General features: G+C 39.9%; 1 protein-coding gene and 2 non-coding genes across 3 annotated transcripts; 2 read left to right on the top strand and 1 right to left on the bottom strand.

Annotated features, from left to right (window-relative positions):
• Positions 1-306: 306 nt before the first annotated feature.
• Positions 307-1251, top strand: LOC130957193 (uncharacterized). Its single transcript, XM_057884059.1, has one exon. The coding sequence runs from the start codon at positions 307-309 to the stop codon at positions 1249-1251; it is 945 nt and encodes a 314-aa protein (XP_057740042.1).
• A 6509-nt stretch (positions 1252-7760) lies between these two features.
• LOC130958868 (small nucleolar RNA R71) lies at positions 7761-7864 on the bottom strand. Its single transcript, XR_009077971.1, has one exon. It is a non-coding gene; the product is annotated as a small nucleolar RNA R71 (small nucleolar RNA).
• A 12704-nt stretch (positions 7865-20568) lies between these two features.
• On the top strand, positions 20569-20676 carry LOC130958731 (small nucleolar RNA R71). Its single transcript, XR_009077837.1, has one exon. It is a non-coding gene; the product is annotated as a small nucleolar RNA R71 (small nucleolar RNA).
• Positions 20677-21550: the final 874 nt, after the last annotated feature.

Genomic DNA, 21550 nt, shown 5'->3' with positions numbered 1-21550 from the left:
AACGAAATTCTTCTTTCTATAAGAGAAATTCTTAACCAACGTAATTCTCACTATCAGGAAGCAAGTAATGGAGGAAGCATCTCAAGGGCAGAAGCAATGAGTGGAGGCTTTTATACCCCCTTGCCATATCCTCAAAGGTTCAACAAGGACACCAAGGATCAACACTTCCCCAAATTCCTTGAAGTCTTCAAGAAATTGGAAATTAATATTCCCTTAGCTGAAGCATTAGAGCAGATGCCTCTATATGCAAAATTCTTGAAGGAGCTCATTAACAAGAAGAGAAGTTAGCATGAGAAGGAGACCATTATGCTCACTGAAGAATGTAATGCTGTGATCCAAAGAGGAATTCCACCAAAGCTTAAAGATCCAGGGAGCTTTGTGGTTTCATGCACCATAGGCAAGATGACATTAGAGAACGCTCTTTGTGATCTAGGTGCTAGTATCAACTTGATGCCCCTTTCAATGATGAGAAAGCTTACCATAGAAGAAATCAAACCTACCAGGATGTCACTAGTGATGGCCGATAGATCAATCAAGACATCCAATAGAGTTGTAGAAAATCTACTAGTGAAAGTTGGGGAGTTTATCTTCCCTGCGGACTTTGTCATCTTGGACACGGAAGGGGAAGGAAACAACTCAATTATCTTGGGAAGACCATTCCTAGCTACAGCAAGAGCTACTATTGATGTAGAAAAGGGAGAAATGACCTTCAGGGTGCACAATGAGCAAATGGTCATCAATATTTTCAAATCAATGCAACACTCCCCTGAGCAAGAGAACTACATGAAGGTGGATATGATAGAAAGTCTGGTAGAAGAAATATTTGAAGCCAATTATCAAGAGCAACAGGAAGAAGAAGTGGAGGATGAGTTATTGGAAGATGACAACCAGGAGGAACAAGGAGAGGAAGTGGTAGAAATATCCATTGAAGACAAGGAAAAGGATAAGCAAAAACAGGAGTTGAAACCTCTTCCTTCTCACCTCAAATACGTGTTTCTTGGAGAAGCAGAAGCCCTGCCAGTAATCATAAACTCCTCTTTGAACATGGAAGAAGAAACAAGTCTGATTGAAGTGTTGAGAGCTCACAAGATAGCCTTGGGTTGGACAATTGAGAATATCAAAGGCATTAGCCCTGCCATTTGTATGCATAAAATTCTGTTGGAGGAAGAATCAAAGCCTATAGTTCAACCACAAAGAAGGCTCAACCCAGCCATGAAGGAGGTGGTTCAAAACGAAGTCATGAAGCTATAGAATACTGGGATAATCTTTCCAATATCTGACAGCTCATGGGTGAGCCCGGTTCAAGTTGTACCAAAAAAAGGAGGAATGACAGTTGGTGCACGAAATTGTGATCATCAATGGTGCCATCAACATGGTACGCTCAATTCCAATCTCAACTCTTTATCACAACTTCGCACAACTAACCAGCAAGTGCACTGGGTCGTCCAAGTAATAAACCTTACACGAGTAAGGGTCGATCCCACGGAGATTGTTGGCATGAAGCAAGCTATGGTCATCTTGTAAATCTCAGTCAGGCAGATTCAAATGGTTATGGAGGATTAATGATTAAAAGATAAATAAAACATAAAATAAAGATAGAGATACTTATGTAATTCATTGGTGAGAATTTCAGATAAGCGTATGGAGATGCTTTGTCCCTTCCGTCTCTCTGCTTTCCTACTGTCTTCATCCAATCCTTCTTACTCCTTTCCATGGCAAGCTGTATGTTGGGCATCACCATTGTCAATGGCTACAGTCCCGTCCTCTTAGTGAAAATGCTTAACGCGCTCTGTCACAGCACGGCTATTAATCTGTCGGTTCTCGATCATGTCGGAATAGAATCCAGTGATTCTTTTGTGTCTGTCACTAACGCCCCACAATCGCGAGTTTGAAGCTCGTCACAGTCATTCAATCCCTGAATCCTACTCAGAATACCACAGACAAGGTTTAGACCTTCCGGATTCTCAAGAATGGCCGCCAATGGATTCTAGCTTATACCACGAAGATTCTAATTAAGGAATCCAAGAGATATACATTCAAGCCTTATTTGCATGTAGAACGGAGGTGGTTGTCAGGCACACGTTCATAAGTGAGAATGATGATGAGCGTCACATAATCATCACATTCATCATGTTCTTGGGTGCGAATGAATATCTTAGAACAAGAATAAGCTGAATTGAATGGAAAATGGTAGTAATTGCATTAATACTCGAGGTACTGCAGAGCTCCACACCTTAATCTATGGTGTGTAGAAACTCCACCGTTGAAAATACATAAGTGATAATGGTGATCATTGGCTTCGGCCCCAGAGAGGGAACTAGAAGAACCAAGATCTGATCTAAGATAGCATAGGACTGATCAAAGATAAAAATACAATAGCAAAAGGACCTATTTATAGAGAACTAGTAGCTTAGGGTTTACAAAAATGAGTAAATGACGTAAAAATCTACTTCCGGGCCCACTTGGTGTGTGCTTGGGCTGAGCATTGAAGCTTTCATGTATAGAGACTTTTCTTGAAGTTAAACGCCAGCTTTTGTGCCAGTTTGGGCGTTTAACTCCCACTTTTGTGCCAGTTCCGGCGTTTAACGCCGGGAAGTCTTGAGCTGATTTGGAACGCCGGTTTGGGCCATCAAATCTCGGGCAAAGTATGGACTATTATATATTGATGGAAAGCCCAGGATGTCTACATTCCAACGCAATTAATAGCGCGCCAATTGGGCTTCTGTAGCTCTAAAAAATTTACTTCGAGTACAGGGAGGTCAGAATCCAACAGCATCTGCAGTCCTTTTCAGCCTCTGAATCAGATTTTTGCTCAGGTCCCTCAATTTCAGCCAGAAAATACCTGAAATCACAGAAAAACACACAAACTCATAGTAAAGTCTAGAAAAGTGAATTTTAAATAAAAACTAATAAAAATATAATAAAAACTATCTAAAACATACTAAAAACATACTAAAAACAATGCCAAAAAGCGTATAAATTATCCGCTCATCACAACACCAAACTTAAATTGTTGCTTGTCCTCAAGCAACTGAAAATCAATAGGATAAAAAAGAAGAGAATATACAATGAATTCCAAAAACATCTATGAAGATCAGTATTAATTAGATGAGCGGGGCTTTTAGCTTTTTGCCTTTGAACAGTTTTGGCATCTCACTTTATCCTTTGAAGTTCAGAATGATTGGTTTCTATAGGAACTCAGAATCCGGATAGTGTTATTGATTCTCCTAGTTAAGTATGATGATTCTTGAACACAGCTACTTTATGAGTCTTGGCCGTGGCCCAAAGCACTCTGTTTTCAAGTATTACCACCGGATACATCCATGCCACATACACATAACTGGGTCAACCTTTTCAGATTGTGACTCAGCTTTGCTAGAGTCCCCAATTAGAGGTGTCCAGGGTTCTTAAGCACACTCTTTTTACTTTGGATCATGACTTTAACTGCTCAGTCTCAAGTTTTCACTTGACACCTTCACGCCACAAGCACATGGTTAGGGATAACTTGGTTTAGCCGCTTAGGCCAGGATGTTATTCCTGTAGGCCCTCCAATCCACTGATGCTCAAAGCCTTGGATCCTTTTTATTACCCTTGCCTTTTGGTTTAAAGGGCTATTGACTTTTTCTGCTTGCTCTTTCTTTTTTTTTTCTTTTTTTTTTTTTGAATTCACTGCTTTTTCTTGCTTCAAGAATCATTTTTATGATTTTTCAGATCTTCAGTAACATGTCTCCTTTTTCATCATTCTTTCAAGAGCCAACAATTTTAACACTCATGAACAACAAATTCAAAAGACATATGCACTGTTCAAGCATACATTCAGAAATCAAAAGTATTGCCACCACATCAAAATAATTAATTTGTTATAAAATTTGAAATTCATGCAATTCTTCTCTTTTTCAATTAAGAACATTTTTCATTCAAGAAAGGTGATGGATTCATAGGATATTCATAACTTTAAGGCATAGACACTAAGACACTAATGATCATAAGACACAAACATAAATAAAACATAAAGCATAATTGATGAGCGGATAATTTATACGCTTTTTGGCATTGTTTTTAGGTAGTTTTTAGTAAGTTCAAGCTACTTTTAGGGATGTTTTCATTAGTTTTTATGTTAAATTCACATTTCTGGACTTTACTATGAGTTTGTGTGTTTTTCTGTGATTTCAGGTAATTTCTGGCTGAAATTGAGGGACTTGAGCAAAACTCTGAAAAAAGGCTGACAAAAGGACTGCTGATGCTGTTGGAATCTGACCTCCCTGCACTCAAAATGAATTTTCTGGAGCTACAGAACTCCAAATGGCGCGCTCTCAATGGCGTTGGAAAGTACACATCCAGAGCTTTCCAGGAAATTGACGACGTAAAGTGGCGCTCAACGTCATAACCCGGAGTTGAACGCCAGAAACACGCTATAACTCGGCGTTCAACTCCAGGAAAAGCCTCAGCTCGTGGATAGATCAAGCTCAGCCCAAGCATACACCAAGTGGGCCCCGGAAGTGGATTTATGCATCAATTACTTACTCATGTAAACCCTAGTAGCTAGTCTAGTATAAATAGGATAAGTTACTATTGTATTAGACGTCTTATCTCTTGACCATTCGGTCTTTTGATCATTCAGGGGGCTGGCCATTCGGCCATGCCTGAACCTTTCACTTATGTATTTTCAACGGTGGAGTTTCTGCACACCATAGATTAAGGGTGTGGAGCTCTGCTGTACCTCAAGTTTCAATACAATTACTATTACTTTTTATTCAATTCTCTTTTATTCTTATTCCAAGATATACGTTGCACTTCAACTTGATGAATGTGATGATCCGTGACACTCATCATCATTCTCACCTATGAACGCGCGTGACTGACAACCACTTCCGTTCTACTTTAGGCCGGGCGCATATCTCTTAGATTCCTCAACAGAATCTTCGTGGTATAAGCTAGATAGATGGCGGCATTCATGGGGATCCGGAAAGTCTAACCTTGTCTGTGGTATTCCGAGTAGGATCCCGGGAATCCGGAAAGTCTAACCTTGTCTGTGGTATTCCGAGTAGGATTCCGGTATTGAATGACTGTGACGAGCTTCAAACTCCTGAAGGCTGGGCGTTAGTGACAGACGCAAAAGAATTAAGGGATTCTATTCCAACCTGATTGAGAACCGACAGATGATTAGCCGTTCTGTGACAGAGCATTTGGACCATTTTCACTGAGAGGATGGGATGTAGCCATCAACAAGGGTGATGCCTCCAGACGATTAGCCATGCAGTGACAGCGCATAGGACCATTTTCCCGAGAGGATGAAAAGTAGCCATTGAAGACGGTGATGCCCTACATACAGCTTGCCATGGAAAGGAGTAAAAAGGATTGGATGAATGTAATAAGAAAGTAGAGATTCGAGAGGATTCTAGCATCTCCACACGCCTATCTGAAATTCCCACCATTAATTTACATAAGTATTTCTATCCTATTTTATTTTCTGTTTATTATTAATTTTTGAACTTATCATAAACCAATTTAATCTGCCTAACTGAGATTTACAAGGTGACCATAGCTTGCTTGATACCAACAATCTCTGTGGGATCGACCCTTACTCATGTAAGGTATTACTTGGATGACCCAGTACACTTGCTGGTTAAGTTGAACGGAGTTGTGGAAAGAAAGTGCTGAGTTAATTTTTATGCACATGCCAAAGAGCCATCATTGTTGATCACAATTTCGTCCACCAAGTTTTTGGCGCCATTGCCGGGGATTGTTCGAGTATGGACAACTGACGGTTCATCTTGTTGCTCAGATTAGGTAATTTTCTTTTCAAAAATCTTTTTCAAAATTTTTCTTTTCTTTTTCGTTTTTCCTAACTTTATTTTCGAAAAAAATAATAAAAATCCAAAAAAATTAGAAAATCATAAAAATCAAAAAAATTTTGTGTTTCTTGTTTGAGTCTTGAGTCAATTTTTAAGTTTGGTGTCAATTGCATGCTTTAAAAAATTTTTCTTGCATTTTTCGAAAATTCCATGCATTCATAGTGTTCTTCATGATCTTCAAGTTGTTCTTGATAAGTCCTCTTGTTTGATCTTGATGTTTTCTTGTTTTGTGTTGTTTGTTATTTTTCATATGCATTTTTCGTTTGTTAGAGTCCATGCATTAAAGATTTCTAAGTTTGGTGTCTTGCATGTTTTCTTTGCATCAAAAATTTTTCAAAATTACGTTCTTGATTTTCATCATGATCTTCAAAGTGTTCTTGGTGTTCATCTTGACATTCATAGTGTTCTTGCATGCATTAAGTGTTTGATCAAAAATTTTCATGTTTTGGGTCATGTTTGTGTTTTTCTCTCTCATAATTAAAAATTCAAAAATAAAAAATATATCTTTTCCTCTTTTCTCTCAAAATTTTCGAAATTTTGGGTTGACTTGGTCAAAAATTTTCAAAATTAGTTGTTTCTTACAAGTCAAGTCAAATTTTCAAAAATTTAAAAATCTTATCTTTTCAAAATCTTTTTCAAAAATCATATCTTTTCCAATTTTTCCTCTTTATCGAAAATTTCAAAAAAATCTTTTTCAAAATATTTTCAAAACCTTTTTCTTATATTTATATCAAATTTTTGAAAATTAGCTAACAAAAAAATGTGATTGATTCAAAAATTTGAAGTTTGTTACTTTCTTGTTAAGAAAGGTTCAATCTTTAAGTTCTAGAATCTTATCTTGTAGTTTCTTGTTAGTGAAGTAAGTAATTTTAAATTTTTGAATTAAATCTTCTTATCTTTTACATCTTATCTTTTTCAAAATTTGATTTTAAAAAATCTTATCTAACTTCTTATCTTCTTATCTTTTTAAAATTTGATTTTAATATCTTTTTCAACTAACTATTTGACTTTTTGTTTGTTTCTTATCTTTTTCAAAACCACCTAACTACTTTTCCCTCTCTAATTTTCGAAAATATCTCACCTCTTTTTTCAAAAATTCTTTTTGTTCTAAATTTTAATTTTAATTATATCTTATCTTTAATTTTCGAAAATTACTAACCCCTTTTTAAAATTATTTTCGAATTTTCTATCCCTTCTCACTTATTCTATTTAATTATTTAATTACTAACACTTCTCTTCACCTCTCTCTATCTAAATATCCGAACCCACTCTTCTACATTCTTCTCCCCTTTCTTCTTCTACTAACATAAAGGAATCTCTATACAGTGACATAGAGGATTCCTCTTCTTTTCTTATTTTCTTCTCTTTCATATGAGCAGGAACAACGAAAAAGGCACTCTTATTAAAATTGATCCAGAACCTGAAAGGACTCTGAAGAGAAAATTAAGAGAAGCTAAGTTACAACAATCTAAAGGTAACCTTTCAGAAACATTAGAACAAGAGAAGGAGATGGCAGCCGAAAATAATAATAATGCAAGGAGAATGCTTGGTGACTTCACAAAGCCAACGTCCAAATTTGATGGAAGAAGCATCTCCATTCCTACCATTGGAGCCAATAATTTTGAGCTTAAGCCTCAACTAGTTGCTTTAATGCAACAGAACTGCAAGTTTTATGGACTTCCATCTGAAGATCCTTACCAGTTTTTAACTGAGTTCTTACAGATTTGTGAGACTGTTAAGACGAATGGAGTTGATCCTGAAGTCTACAGACTCATGCTTTTCCCTTTTGCTGTAAGAGACAGAGCTAGAATATGGTTGGATTCACAACCTAAGGATAGTTTGGACTCTTGGGATAAGCTGGTCACGGCTTTCTTGGATAAATTCTTTCCTCCTCAAAAGCTGAGCAAGCTTAGAGTGGATGTTCAGACCTTCAAACAAAAAGATGGTGAATCCCTCTATGAAGCTTGGGAAAGATACAAGCAGTTGACCAAAAGGTGTCCATTTGACATGTTTTCAGAATGGACCATATTAGATATATTCTATTATGGTCTATCTGAGTTTTCGAAAATGTCATTGGACCATTCTGCAGGTGGATCAATTCACCTAAAGAAAACACCTGCAGAAGCTCAAGAACTCATTGACATGGTTGTAAATAACCAATTTATGTACACTTCTGAGAGGAATTTCGTGAATAATGGGATACCTCAGAAGAAAGGAGTTCTTGAAATTGATGCTCTGAATGCCATATTGGCTTAGAACAAAGTGTTGACTCAGCAAGTCAACATGATTTCTCAAAATCTGAATGGATGGCAAAATGCATCCAACAGTACTAAAGAGGCAGCTTCTGAAGAAGCTTATGATCCTGAGAACCCTGCAATGGCAGAGGTTAATTACATGGGTGAACCTTATGGAAACACCTATAATTCATCATGGAGAAATCATCCAAATTTCTCATGGAAAGATCAACAAAAGCCTCAACAAGGCTTTAACAATGGTGGACGCAATAGGCTGAGCAATAGCAAGCCTTTTCCATCATCTTCTCAGCAACAGACAGAGAATTCTGAACAAAACACTTCTAATTTAGCCAATCTAGTCTCTGATTTGTCAAAGGCCACTTTCAGTTTCATGAGTGAAACAAGATCCTCCATCAGAAATCTGGAGGCACAAGTGAGCCAGCTGAGTAAGAAATTCATTGAAACTCCTCCCAGTATTCTCCCAAGCAATACAGAAGAGAATCCAAAAGGAGAGTGCAAGGCCATTGATGTAATCAACATGGCTGAATGCACAAGGGAGGAGGAGGACGAAAATCCTAGTGAGGAAAACCTCCTGGGACGTCTCTCAAGCAAGAAGGAGTTTCCTATTAAGGATCCAAAGGAATCTGAGGCTCATATAGAGACCATAGAGATTCCATTAAATCTCCTTCTGCCATTCATGAGCTCTGAAGACTATTCTTCCTCTGAAGAGGATGCAGATGTGACTGGAGAGCAAGTTGCTCAATATTTAGGAGCTATCATGAAACTGAATGCCAAGTTGTTTGGTAATGAGACTTGGGAAAGTGAACCTCCCTTGCTCATTAATGAACTAGATACCTGGATTCAGCAAATTTTACCTCAAAAGAGACAAGATCCTGGCAAGTTCTTAATACCTTGTACCATAGGCACCATGACCTTTGAAAAAGCTCTATGTGATCTAGGGTCAGGGATAAATCTTATGCCACTCTCTGTAATGGAGAAGCTGGGGATCATTGAGGTACAACCTGCATTGTTCTCATTACAACTGGCAGACAAGTCATTGAGACAAGCTTATGGAATAGTAGAGGACGTGTTAGTAAAGGTTGAAGGCCTTTACATCCCTGCTGATTTCATAATCTTAGAAACTAGGAAGGAAGAGGATGATTGCATCATCCTTGGAAGACCTTTCCTAGCCACAGCAGGAGCTGTGATAGATGTCAACAGAGGTGAATTAGTCCTTCAATTGAATGGGGACTACCTTGTGTTTAAGGCACATGGCCATCCCTCTGTGACAAAAAGAGAGTAAGCATGAAGAGCTTCTCTCAGTTCAGAGTCAAGAAGAGCCCCCCACAGTCAAACTCTAAGTTTGGTGTTGGGAGGCCACAACCAAACTCTAAGTTTGGTGTTAAGACCCCATATCCAAACTCTAAGTTTGGTTTTGGGACTATACAACATTGACCTGATTACCTTGTGGCTCCATGAGAGCCCACTGTCAAGCTATTGACATTAAAGAAGCGCTTGTTGGGAGGCAACCCAATTTTATTTATCAAATTTTTATTTTATTTTATTTTATTTTATTTTGTGTTTTATTAGGTACATGATCATGTGGAGTCACGAAAAAAATATAAAAATTAAAAACAGAATCAAAAATAGCAGCAGAAAAATCACACCCTGGAGGAAGCACAGACTGGCGTTCAACGCCAGTAAGGAGCATCTGGCTGGCGTTCAACGCCAGAACAGAGCATGAATCTGGCGCTGAATGCCAGAAACAAGCAACATTCTGGCGTTTGAACGCCAGGAATGTGCCTTGAGAAAAGCTGGCGCTGAACGCCAGTAACAAGCATGGAACTGGCGTTCAACACCAGAAACATGCTGCATATGGGCGTTGAACGCCCAGAACATGCTTTACATGGGCGTTGAACGCCCAGAACGTGCATCACCTCGGCGTTTAAATGCCAGAATGGTATGCAAAGGCATTTTACATGCCTATTTGGTGCAGGGATGGAATTCCTTGACACCTCAGGACCTGTGGACCCCACAGGGTCACCTCAGGATCTGTGGACCCCACAGGGTCACCTCAGGATCTGTGGACCCCACAGGATCCCCACCTAACATATTCTCACCTTACCTCCTAATCCTATTAACACTCTTCCCCATGTCACATTTCCTAAAACCCTTCACCAATCACCTCAATCTCTCTTCCCCATCACCTCTTCACCACTCACATCCTACCACTCTTTCCCATAAACCCCACCTACCTCCAAAATTCAAAAATCTTTCCCACCTAAACCCACCCTAAAATGGCCGAATCTACCCTCTCCCCTTTCCCTATATATACCCCTCCATTCCACTTCATTTTCACACAACACAACCCCCTCTTCTATACCTTGGCCGAAACACCATCTCTCCCTTCTCCTCAATTTTTTCTTTTTCTTCTTCTTCTCTTCTTTCTTCTCTTGCTCGAGGGCGAGCAATATTTTAAGTTTGGTGTGGTAAAAGCATAAGCTTTTTGTTTTTCCATTACCATCAATGGCACCTAAGGCCGGAAAATCCTCTAGAAAAGGAAAAGGGAAGACAAAAGCTTCCATCTCCGAGTCATGGGAGATGGAAAGATTCATCTCCAAAAGCCACCAAGACCACTTCTATGATGTTGTGGCAAAGAAGAAGGTGATCCCTGAGGTCCCTTTCAAGCTAAAAAAAAATGAGTATCCGGAGATCCGACATGAGATCCGAAGAAGAGGTTGGAAAGTCCTAACCAACCCCATGCAACAAGTCGGAATCTTAATGGTTCAAGAGTTCTATGCCAATGCATGGATCACTAGGAACCATGATCAAAGTATGAACCTGAGTCCAAAGAATTATCTCACAATAGTTCGGGGGAAATACTTAGATTTTAGCCCGGAGAATGTGAGATTGGCGTTCCACTTGCCCATGATGCAAGAAGATGTACGCCCCTACACTAGAAGGGTCAACTTTAATCAAAGGTTGGACCAAGTCCTTATGGACATATGTGTGGAAGGAGCTCAATGGAAGAGAGACTCCAAAAGCAAGCCGGTCCAACTAAGAAGACTGGACCTCAAGCCTGTGGCTAGAGGATGGTTGGAGTTCATTCAACGCTCCATCATTCCCACTAGCAACCGATCTGAAGTTACTGTGGATCGGGCCATCATGATTCATAGCATCATGATTGGAGAGGAAGTAGAAGTTCATGAAGTCATCTCCAATGAATTCTACAAAATAGCCGAAAAGTCCTCCACCATGGCAAGGCTAGCTTTTCCTCACCTTATTTGCCATCTATGTTACTCAGTTGGAGTTATCATAGAAGGAGACATCTCCATTGAAGAGGATAAGCCCATCACCAAGAAGAGGATGGAGCAAGCAAGAGAGACCCTCCACGGTTCTCAAGAGATGCATGAGGAAGCTCATCATCAAGAAATCCCTGAGATGCCTCAAGGGATGCACTTTCCTCCCAACAACTATTGGGAACAACTCAACACTTCCTTAGAAGATTTGAGCCACAATGTGGAACAATTAAGGGTGGAACATCATGAGCACTCCATCATTCTCCATGAAATAAGAGAAGACCAAAGAGCAATGAGGGAGGAGAAACAAAGGCAAGGAAGGGACATAGAAGAGCTTAAGGACATTGTTGGTCCTTTGGTGCACGAAATTGTGATCACTACAACTTCGCACAACTAACCAGCAAGTGCACTGGGTCGTCCAAGTAATACCTTACGTGAGTAAGGGTCGATCCCACGGAGATTGTTGGTATGAAGCAAGCTATGGTCACCTTGTAAATCTTAGTCAGGCAGACTCAAATGGGTATAGATGATGAATAAAACATAAAGATAAAGATAGAGATACTTATGTATATCATTAGTGAGAGCTTCAGATAAGCGTATGAAGATGCCTTCCCTTCCGTCTCTCTGCTTTCCTACTGTCTTCATCCAATCCTTCTTACTCCTTTCCATGGCAAGCTTATGCAAGGGTTTCACCGTTGTCAGTGGCTACCTCCCATCCTCTCATTGGAAATGTTCAACGCACCCTGTCACGGCACGGCTATCCATCTGTCGGTTCTCAATCAGGCCGAAATAGAATCCAGTGATTCTTTTGCGTCTGTCACTAACGCCCCGCCCTCAGGAGTTTGAAGCACGTCACAGTCATTCAATCATTGAATCCTACTCAGAATACCACAGACAAGGTTTAGACCTTCCGGATTCTCTTGAATGCCGCCATCAGTTCTCGCCTATACCACGAAGATTCCGGTTAAAGAATCCAAGAGATATTCACTAGAGCCTCGTATGCTTGTAGACAAGAGTGGTTGTCAGTCACTTTGTCATGAGTGAGAATGATGATGAGTGTCACGGATCATCACATTCATCAAGTTGAAGAACAAGTGATATCTTGGACAAAGAACAAGCGGAATTGAATAGAAGAACAATAGTAATTGCATTAATACTCGAGGTACAGCAGAGCTCCACACCTTAATCTATGGTGTGTAGAAACTCCACCATTGAAAATACATAAGAACAAGGTTGATCATTGGTTTCGGCCCCAGAGAGGGAACCAGAAGAACCAAGATGAAAATACAATAGTAAAAGGTCCTATATATAGAAAACTAGTAGCCTAGGGTGTACAGAGATGAGTAAATGACATAAAAATCCACTTCCGGGCCCACTTGGTGTGTGCTTGGGCTGAGCAATGAAGCATTTTCGTGTAGAGACTATTCTTGGAGTTAAACGCCAGCTTTTATGCCAATTTGGGCGTTTAACTCCCAATTAGGTGCCAGTTCCGGCGTTTAACGCTGGAATTTCTGTAGGTGACTTTGAACGCCGGTTTGGGCCATCAAATCTTGGGCAAAGTATGGACTATCATATATTTCTGGAAAGCCCAGGATGTCTACTTTCCAACGCCGTTGAGAGCGCGCCAATTGGGCTTCTGTAGCTCCAGAAAATCCACTTCGAGTGCAGGGAGGTCAGAATCCAACAGCATCTGCAGTCCTTTTGAGTCTCTGGATCAGATTTTTGCTCAGATCCCTCAATTTCAGCCAGAAAATACCTGAAATCACAGAAAAACACACAAACTCATAGTAAAGTCCAGAAAAGTGAATTTTAATTAAAAAATAATAAAAATATACTAAAAACTAACTAGATCACACTAAAAACATACTAAAAACAATGCCAAAAAGCGTACAAATTATCCGCTCATCACAACACCAAACTTAAATTGTTGCTTGTCCCCAAGCAACTGAAGATCAAATAAGATAAAAAGAAGAGAATATGCAATGAACTCCAAAAACATCTATGAAGATCAGTATTAATTAGATGAGCGGGGCTTTTAGCTTTTTGCCTCTGAATAGTTTTGGCATCTCACTCTATCCTTTGGAATTCAGAATGATTGGCTTCTTTAGGAACTCAGAATTCAGATAGTGTTATTGATTCTCCTAGTTAAGTATGATGATTCTTGAACACAGCTACTTATTGAGTCTTGGCTGTGGCCCAAAGCACTCTGTCTTCCAGTATTACCACCGGATACATACATGCCACAGACACATAATTGGGTGAACCTTTTCAGATTGTGACTCAGCTTTGCTAAAGTCCCCAATTAGAGGTGTCCAGGGTTCTTAAGCACACTCTTATTGCCTTGGATCACAACTTTATTTCTTTCTTTTTCTTTCCTTTTTTTCTTCTTTTTTTTCTTCTCTTTTTTTTTTTCTTTTCGGTTTTTTTTTCGCCTCCCTTTTTGAGTCTCTGAATCAGATTTTTGCTCAGGTCCCTCAATTTCAGCCAGAAAATACCTGAAATCACAGAAAACACACAAACTCATAGTAAAGTCCAGAAAAGTGAATTTTAACTAAAAACTAATAAAATTATACTAAAAACTCAACTCAAACTACTAAAAACATACTAAAAACAATGCCAAAAAGCGTATAAATTATCCGCTCATCACAGTCCTTCAAGAAGAAGACGCCACTAAGGTGGATTCATTCCTTGTTCTTATTTCTTTCTGTTTTTCGGTTTCTATGTTATGTTTATCTATGTTTTGTGTCTCTACTTCATGATCATTAGTATGTAGTAACCATGTCTTAAAGCTATGAATAAAATCCATTAATCCTTCACCTCTCTTAAATGAAAAATGTTTTAATTCAAAAGAACAAGAAGTACATGAATTTCGAATTTATCCTTGAATTTAGTTTAATTATATTGATGTGGTGACAATACTTTTTGTTTTCTGAATGAATGCTTGAACAGTGCATATTTTTAATCTTGTTGTTTATGAATGTTAAAACTGTTGGCTCTTGAAAGAATGATGAACAAAGAGAAATGTTATTGATGATCTGAAAAATCATGAAATTGATTCTTGAAGCAAGAAAAAGCAGTGAAAAACAAAAGCTTGCGAAAAAAAAATGGCGAAAAAAATATAGAAAGAAAAAGAAAAAAAGCAAGCAGAAAAAGCTAATAGCCCTTAAAACCAAAAGGCAAGGGTAAAAAGGATCCAAAGCAAAAGAGTGTGCTTAAGAGCTCTGGACACCACTAACTGGGGACCCTAGCAAAGCTGAGTCACAATCTGAAAAGGTTCACCCAGTCATGTGTCTGTGGCATTTATGTATCCGGTGGTAATACTGGAAAACAAAATGCTTAGGGCCACGGCCAAGACTCATAAGTAGTTGTGTTCAAGAATCAACATGCTTAACTAGGAAAGTTAATAACACTATCCAAAAATCTAAGTTCCTAGAGAAGCCAATCATTCTAAACTTCAAGGGAAAAAGTGAGATGCCAAAACTGTTCAGAAGCAAAAAGCTACAAGTCCCGCTCATCTAATTAGAACTAATATTCATTGATATTCTGAATTTATAGTATATTCTCTTCTTTTTATCCTATTTGATTTTCAGTTGCTTGGGGACAAGCAACAATTTAAGTTTGGTGTTGTGATGAGCGGATAATTTATACGCTTTTTGGCATTGTTTTTAGGTAGTTTTTAATAAGTTCAAGCTACTTTTAGGGATGTTTTCATTAGTTTTTATGTTCAAGCTACTTTTAGGGATTATGTTCACTTTTCTGGACTTTACTATGAGTTTGTGTGTTTTTCTGTGATTTTAGGTAATTTCTGGCTGAAATTGAGGGACTTGAGCAAAACTCTGAAAAAAGGCTGACAAAAGGACTGCTGATGCTGTTGGAATCTGACCTCCCTGCACTAAAAATGAATTTTCTGGAGCTACAGAACTTCAAATGGCGCACTCTCAACGGCATTGGAAAGTAGACATCCAGAGCTTTCCAGCAATATATAATAGTCCATACTTTATTCGGAAATTGATGACGTAAAGTGGCGCTCAACGCCAAGTACATGCTGTTGTCTGGAGTTAAACGCCAGAAACACGTCATATCCCGGAGTTGAACGCCAGAAACATGCTATAACTCGGCGTTCAACTCCAAGAAAAGCCTTAGCTCGTGGATAGATCATGCTCAGCCCAAGCATACACCAAGTGGGCCCCGGAAGTGGATTTATGCATCAATTACTTACTCATGTAAACCCTAGTAGCTAGTCTAGTATAAATAGGATAAGTTACTATTGTATTAGACGTCTTATCTCTTGACCATTCGGTCTTTTGATCATTCAAGGGGCTGGCCATTCGGCCATGCCTGAACCTTTCACTTATGTATTTTCAACGGTGGAGTTTCTGCACACCATAGATTAAGGGTGTGGAGCTCTGCTGTACCTCAAGTTTCAATACAATTACTATTACTTTTTATTCAATTCTCTTTTATTCTTATTCCAAGATATACGTTGCACTTCAACTTGATGAATGTGATGATTCGTGACACTCATCATCATTCTCACCTATGAACGCGCGTGACTGACAACCACTTCCGTTCTACTTTAGGCCGGGCGCATATCTCTTAGATTCCCCAACAGAATCTTTGTGGTATAAGCTAGATAGATGGTGGCATTCATAGGGATCCGGAAAGTCTAACCTTGTCTGTGGTATTCCGAGTAGGATCCCGGGAATCCGAAAAGTCTAACCTTGTCTGTGGTATTCCGAGTAGGATTCTGGTATTGAATGACTGTGACGAGCTTCAAACTCCTGAAGGCTGGGCGTTAGTGACAGACGCAAAAGAATCAAGGGATTCTATTCCAACCTGATTGAGAACCGACAGATGATTAGCCGTGCTGTGACAGAGCATTTGGACCATTTTCACTGAGAGGATGGGATGTAGCCATCAACAAGGGTGATGCCTCCAGACGATTAGCCATGCAGTGACAGCGCATAGGACCATTTTCCCGAGAGGATGAAAAGTAGCCATTGAAGACGGTGATGCCCTACATACAGCTTGCCATGGAAAGGAGTAAGAAGGATTGGATGAATGTAATAAGAAAGTAGAGATTCGAGAGGATTCTAGCATCTCCACACGTCTATCTGAAATTCCCACCATTAATTTACATAAGTATTTCTATCCTATTTTATTTTCTGTTTATTATTAATTTTCGAACTCATCATAAACCAATTTAATCTGCCTAACTAAGATTTACAAGGTGACCATAGCTTGCTTCATACCAACAATCTCTGTGGGATCGACCCTTACTCACGTAAGGTATTACTTGGATGACCCAGTACACTTGCTGGTTAAGTTGAACGGAGTTGTGGAAAGAAAGTGCTGAGTTAATTTTTATGCACATGCCAAAGAGCCATCATTGTTGATCACAATTTCGTCCACCAATAATTTTCGAAAAAACAGAAAAATAAAGAACAAGTGGATTAAAGAACGGATCCACCTTAGTGATGGCGGCTTGTTCTTCCTCTTGAAGATCTTATGGAGTGCTTGAGCTCCTCAATGTCTCTTCCTTGCCTTTGTTGCTCCTCTCTCATGATTCTTTGATCTTCTCTAATTTCATGGAGGAGGATGGAATGTTCTTGGTGCTCTACCCTTAGTTGTCCCATGTTGGAACTCAATTCTCCTAGGGAGGTGTTGATTTGCTCCCAATAGTTTTGTGGAGGAAAGTGAATCCCTTGAGGCATCTCAGGGATTTCATGATGAGGAATCTCCTCACGTCCATGAGTGGGATCTCTTATTTGCTCCATCCTCTTCTTAGTGATGGGCTTGTCCTCATCAATGAGGATGTCTCCCTCTATGTTAATTCCAACTGAATTACAGAGGTGACAAATGAGATGAGGGAAGGATAACCTTGCCAAGGTAGAGGACTTGTCTGCCACCTTATAAAGTTCTTGGGATATAACCTCATGAACTTCTACTTCCTCTCCAATCATGATGCTATGAATCATGATAGCACGGTCTATAGTAGCTTCGGACCGGTTGCTAGTGGGAATGATTGAGCGTTGGATAAACTCCAACCATCCCCTAGCCACAGGCTTGAGGTTATGCCTTCTCAGTTGAAACGGCATTCCTCTTGAATCTCTCTTCTATTGAGCGCCCTCTTCACAAATGTCTATGAGGACTTGGTCCAACCTTTGATAAAAGTTGACCCTTCTAGTGTAGGGGTGTTCATCTTCTTGCATCATGGGCAAGTTGAACGCCAACCTTACATTTTCCGGACTAAAATCTAAGCATTTCCCCCGAACCATTGTAAGCCAATTCTTTGGGTCTGGGTTCACACTTTGATCATGGTTCTTGGTGATCCATGCATTGGCATAGAACTCTTGAACCATTAAGATTCCAACTTGTTGAATGGGGTTGGTAAGAACTTCCCAACCTCTTCTTCGGATCTCATGTCGGATCTCCGGATATTTACTCTTTTTGAGTTTGAAAGGGACCTCGGGGATCACCTTCTTCATGGCCACAACTTCATAGAAGTGGTCTTGATGCACCCTTGAGATGAATCTCTCCATCTCCCATGACTCGGAGGTGAAAGCTTTTGCCTTCCCTTTCCTCTTTCTAGAGGTTTCTTCGGCCTTAGGTGCCATAAATGGTTATGGAAAAACAAAAAGTAACGCTTTTACCACACCAAACTTAGAAGGTTTGCTCGTCCTCGTGCAAAAGAAGAAAGAAGAGAGTAGAAGAAGAAGAAATAGAGGAGATGGAGGGGGGCTTTGTGTTTCGGCCAAGGGGGAGAAGTAGTGTTTAGGTTGTGTGAAAATGAAGGAGTGAAGATGGGTTTATATAGGAGTGGAGAGGGGGGTATGTTTCGGCCATTATGGGTGGGTGTGGGAGGGAAAGTGGTTTGAATTTGGATGGTGGGGTAGGTGGGGTTTTATGAAGGATGGATGTGAGTGGTGAAGAGAATGGTGGGATTTGATAGGTGAGGGGTTTTTGGGGAGGAGGTATTGAGGTGATTGGTGAATGGGTGAAGAAGAGAGAGAGTGGTGGGGTAGGTGGGGATCCTATGGGGTCCACAGATCCTGAGGTGTCAAGGATAGCTCATCCCTGCACCAAGTGGCGTGCAAAATGCCCTTTCTGCCAATCCTGGCGTTAAACGCCAGTCTGGTACCCTTTTCTGGCATTAAACGCCAGTCTGGTGCCCCTTTCTGGCGTTAAACGCCAGTTTGGTGCCCTTTTCTGGCGTTAAACGCCCAGAATGATGCCAGACTGGGCGTTAAACCCCCACTTGCTGCCCTTACTGGCGTTTAAACGCCAGCAAGCTTTTCCTCCAGGGTGTGCTATTTTCTTTCTGTTTTTCATTCTGTTTTTGCTTTTTCAATTATTTTTGTGACTTCTCATGATCATCAACCTATAGAAAACATAAAGTAACAATGGAAACTAGATAAATATAACATTGGGTTGCCTCCCAACAAGCGCTTCTTTAATGTCAGTAGCTTGACAGTGGGCTCTCATGGAGCCTCACAGATGTTCAGAGCAATGTTGGAACCTTCCAACACCAAATTTAGAGTTTGAATGTGGGGGTTCAACACCAAACTTAGAATTTGGTTGTGGCCTCCCAACATCAAACTTAGAGTTTGACTGTGGGGGCTCTATTTGACTCTATTTTGAGAGAAGCTCTTCATGCTTCCTCTCTATGATTACAGAGGGATATCCTTGAGTCTTAAACACAAAGGATTCTTCATTCACTTGAATGATCAATTCTCCTCTGTCAACATCAATCACAGCCTTTGCTATGGCTAAGAAGGGTCTTCCAAGGATGATGGATTCATCCATGCACTTCCCAGTCTCTAGGACTATGAAATCAGCAGGGATGTAATGGTCTTCAATCTTTACCAGAACATCCTCTACAAGTCCATATGCTTGTTTTCTTGAATTGTCTTCCATCTCTAGTGAGATTCTTGCAGCTTATACCTCAAAGATCCCTAGCTTCTCCATTACAAAGAGAGGCATGAGGTTTATACTTGACCCTAGGTCACACAGAGTCTTCTCGAAGGTCATGGTGCCTAATGTACAAGGTATTGAGAACTTCCCAGGGTCCTGTCTCTTTTGAGGTAATCTCTGCCTAGTCAAGTCATCCAGTTCTTTGGTGAGCAAAGGGGGTTCATCCTCCCAAGTCTCATTACCAAATAACTTGTCATTTAGCTTCATGATTGCTCCAAGGTACTTAGCAACTTGCTCTTCAGTGACATCTTCGTCCTCTTCAGAGGAAGAATACTCATCAGAGCTCATGAATGGCAGAAGTAAATCCAATAAAATCTCTATGGTCTCAGTGTGAGCCTTAGATTCCCATGGTTCCTCATTAGGGAACTCATTGGAGGCCAGTGGACGTCCATTGAGGTCTTCCTCAGTAGCGCTCACTACCTCTTCCTCCTCTCCAAATTTGGCCATGTTGATGGCCTTACACTCTCCTTTTGGATTCTCTTCTGTATTGCTTGGAAGAGTACTATGAGGGAGTTCAGTAACTTTCTTACTCAGCTGACCCAATTGTGCCTCCAAGTTTCTAATGGAGGACCTTGTTTCAGTCATGAAACTTTGAGTGGTTTTGATTAGATCAGAGACCCTGGTTGCTAAGTCAGAGTGGCTCTGCTTAGAATTCTCTGTCTGTTGCTGAGAAGATGATGGAAAAGGCTTGCCATTGCTAAACCTGTTTCTTCCTCCATTATTGTTGTTGAAACCTTGTTGAGGTCTCTGTTGATCCTTCCATGAGAGATTTGGATGATTTCTCCATGAAGGATTATAGGTGTTTCCATAGGGTTCTCCCATGTAATTCACCTCTTCCATTGATGGGTTCTCAGGATCATAAGCTTCTTCTTCAGATGAAGAGTCCTTAGTACTGCCTGGTGCAGCTTGCATTCCAGACAGACTTTGAGAAATCATATTGACTTACTGAGTCAATATTTTGTTCTGAGCCAATATGGCATTCAGAGTATCAATCTCAAGAACTCATTTCTTCTGATTCGTCCCATTGTTCACAGGATTCCTTTTAGAAGTGTACATGAATTGGTTATTTGCAACCATTTCAATGAGTTCTTGAGCTTCTGCAGGCGTCTTCTTCAGATGAAGAGATCCTCCAGCAGAGCTGTCCAATGACATCTTGGACAGTTCAGACAGACTATCATAGAAGATACCTGTGATGCTCCATTCAGAAAGCATGTCAGAAGGACACTTTCTGATCAATTGTTTGTATCTTTCCCAAGCTTCATAGAGGGATTCACCTTCCTTCTGTCTGAAGGTTTGGACTTCCACTCTAAGCTTACTCAATTTTTGAGGTGGAAAGAACTTTGCCAAGAAGGCATTGACTAGCTTTTCCCAAGAGTTCAAGCTTTCCTTAGGTTGTGAATCCAACCATATCCTAGCTTTGTCTCTTACAGCAAAAGGGAATAGCATAAGTCTGTAGACCTCAGGGTCAACCCCATTGGTCTTGACAGTGTCACAGATTTGCAAGAATTCAGCTAAAAACTGATGAGGATCTTCCAATGGAAGTCCATGGAACTTGCAATTCTGTTGCATTAGAGAAACTAATTGAGGCTTAAGCTCAAAGTTGTTTGCTCCAATGGTAGGGATAGAGATGCTTCTCCCATAGAAGTTGGGAGTAGGTGCAATAAAGTCACCCAGCACCTTCCTTGCATTGTTGGTATTGTTGTTGTTTTCGGCTGCCATGTCTTCTTCTTGGTTGAAGATTTCTGTTAGGTCCTCTACAGAGAGTAGTGCTTTAGCTTCTCTTAGCTTTCGCTTCAAGGTCCTTTCAGGTTCAGGGTCAGCCTCAATAAGAATGCTTTTATCTTTGCTCCTGCTCATATGAAAGAGAAGAGAACAAGAAAGTATAGAATCCTCTATGTCACAGGATAGAGATTCCTTGAGGTGTCAGAGGAAAAGAAGAATAGAAGGAGGAGGTAGAAGAATTCGAACTTATCAAGAGAGATAGAGTTCGAATTGCATCTTGATGAGGAGTCTTAGTCCTTAAATAAAAGGATGTGAGAAGAGGGGAAGAATTTTCGAAAATAAATTAAAAGATTTTGAAAAACTGAAGAATGATTTTTGAAAATTAAAGTTGGGAAAGAAATAAAGTGATTTTTGAAAAAGATTTTTGAAATTAAAAATCAAAAAGATATGATTGAAAACTATTTTG

Source organism: Arachis stenosperma, chromosome 10 (genome assembly GCF_014773155.1).
Source record: "Arachis stenosperma cultivar V10309 chromosome 10, arast.V10309.gnm1.PFL2, whole genome shotgun sequence".
Lineage (NCBI taxonomy): Eukaryota > Viridiplantae > Streptophyta > Magnoliopsida > Fabales > Fabaceae > Arachis > Arachis stenosperma.
The sequence above is the reverse complement of the archived record's forward strand: the minus strand, read 5'-3'. Positions and strand labels throughout refer to the sequence as shown.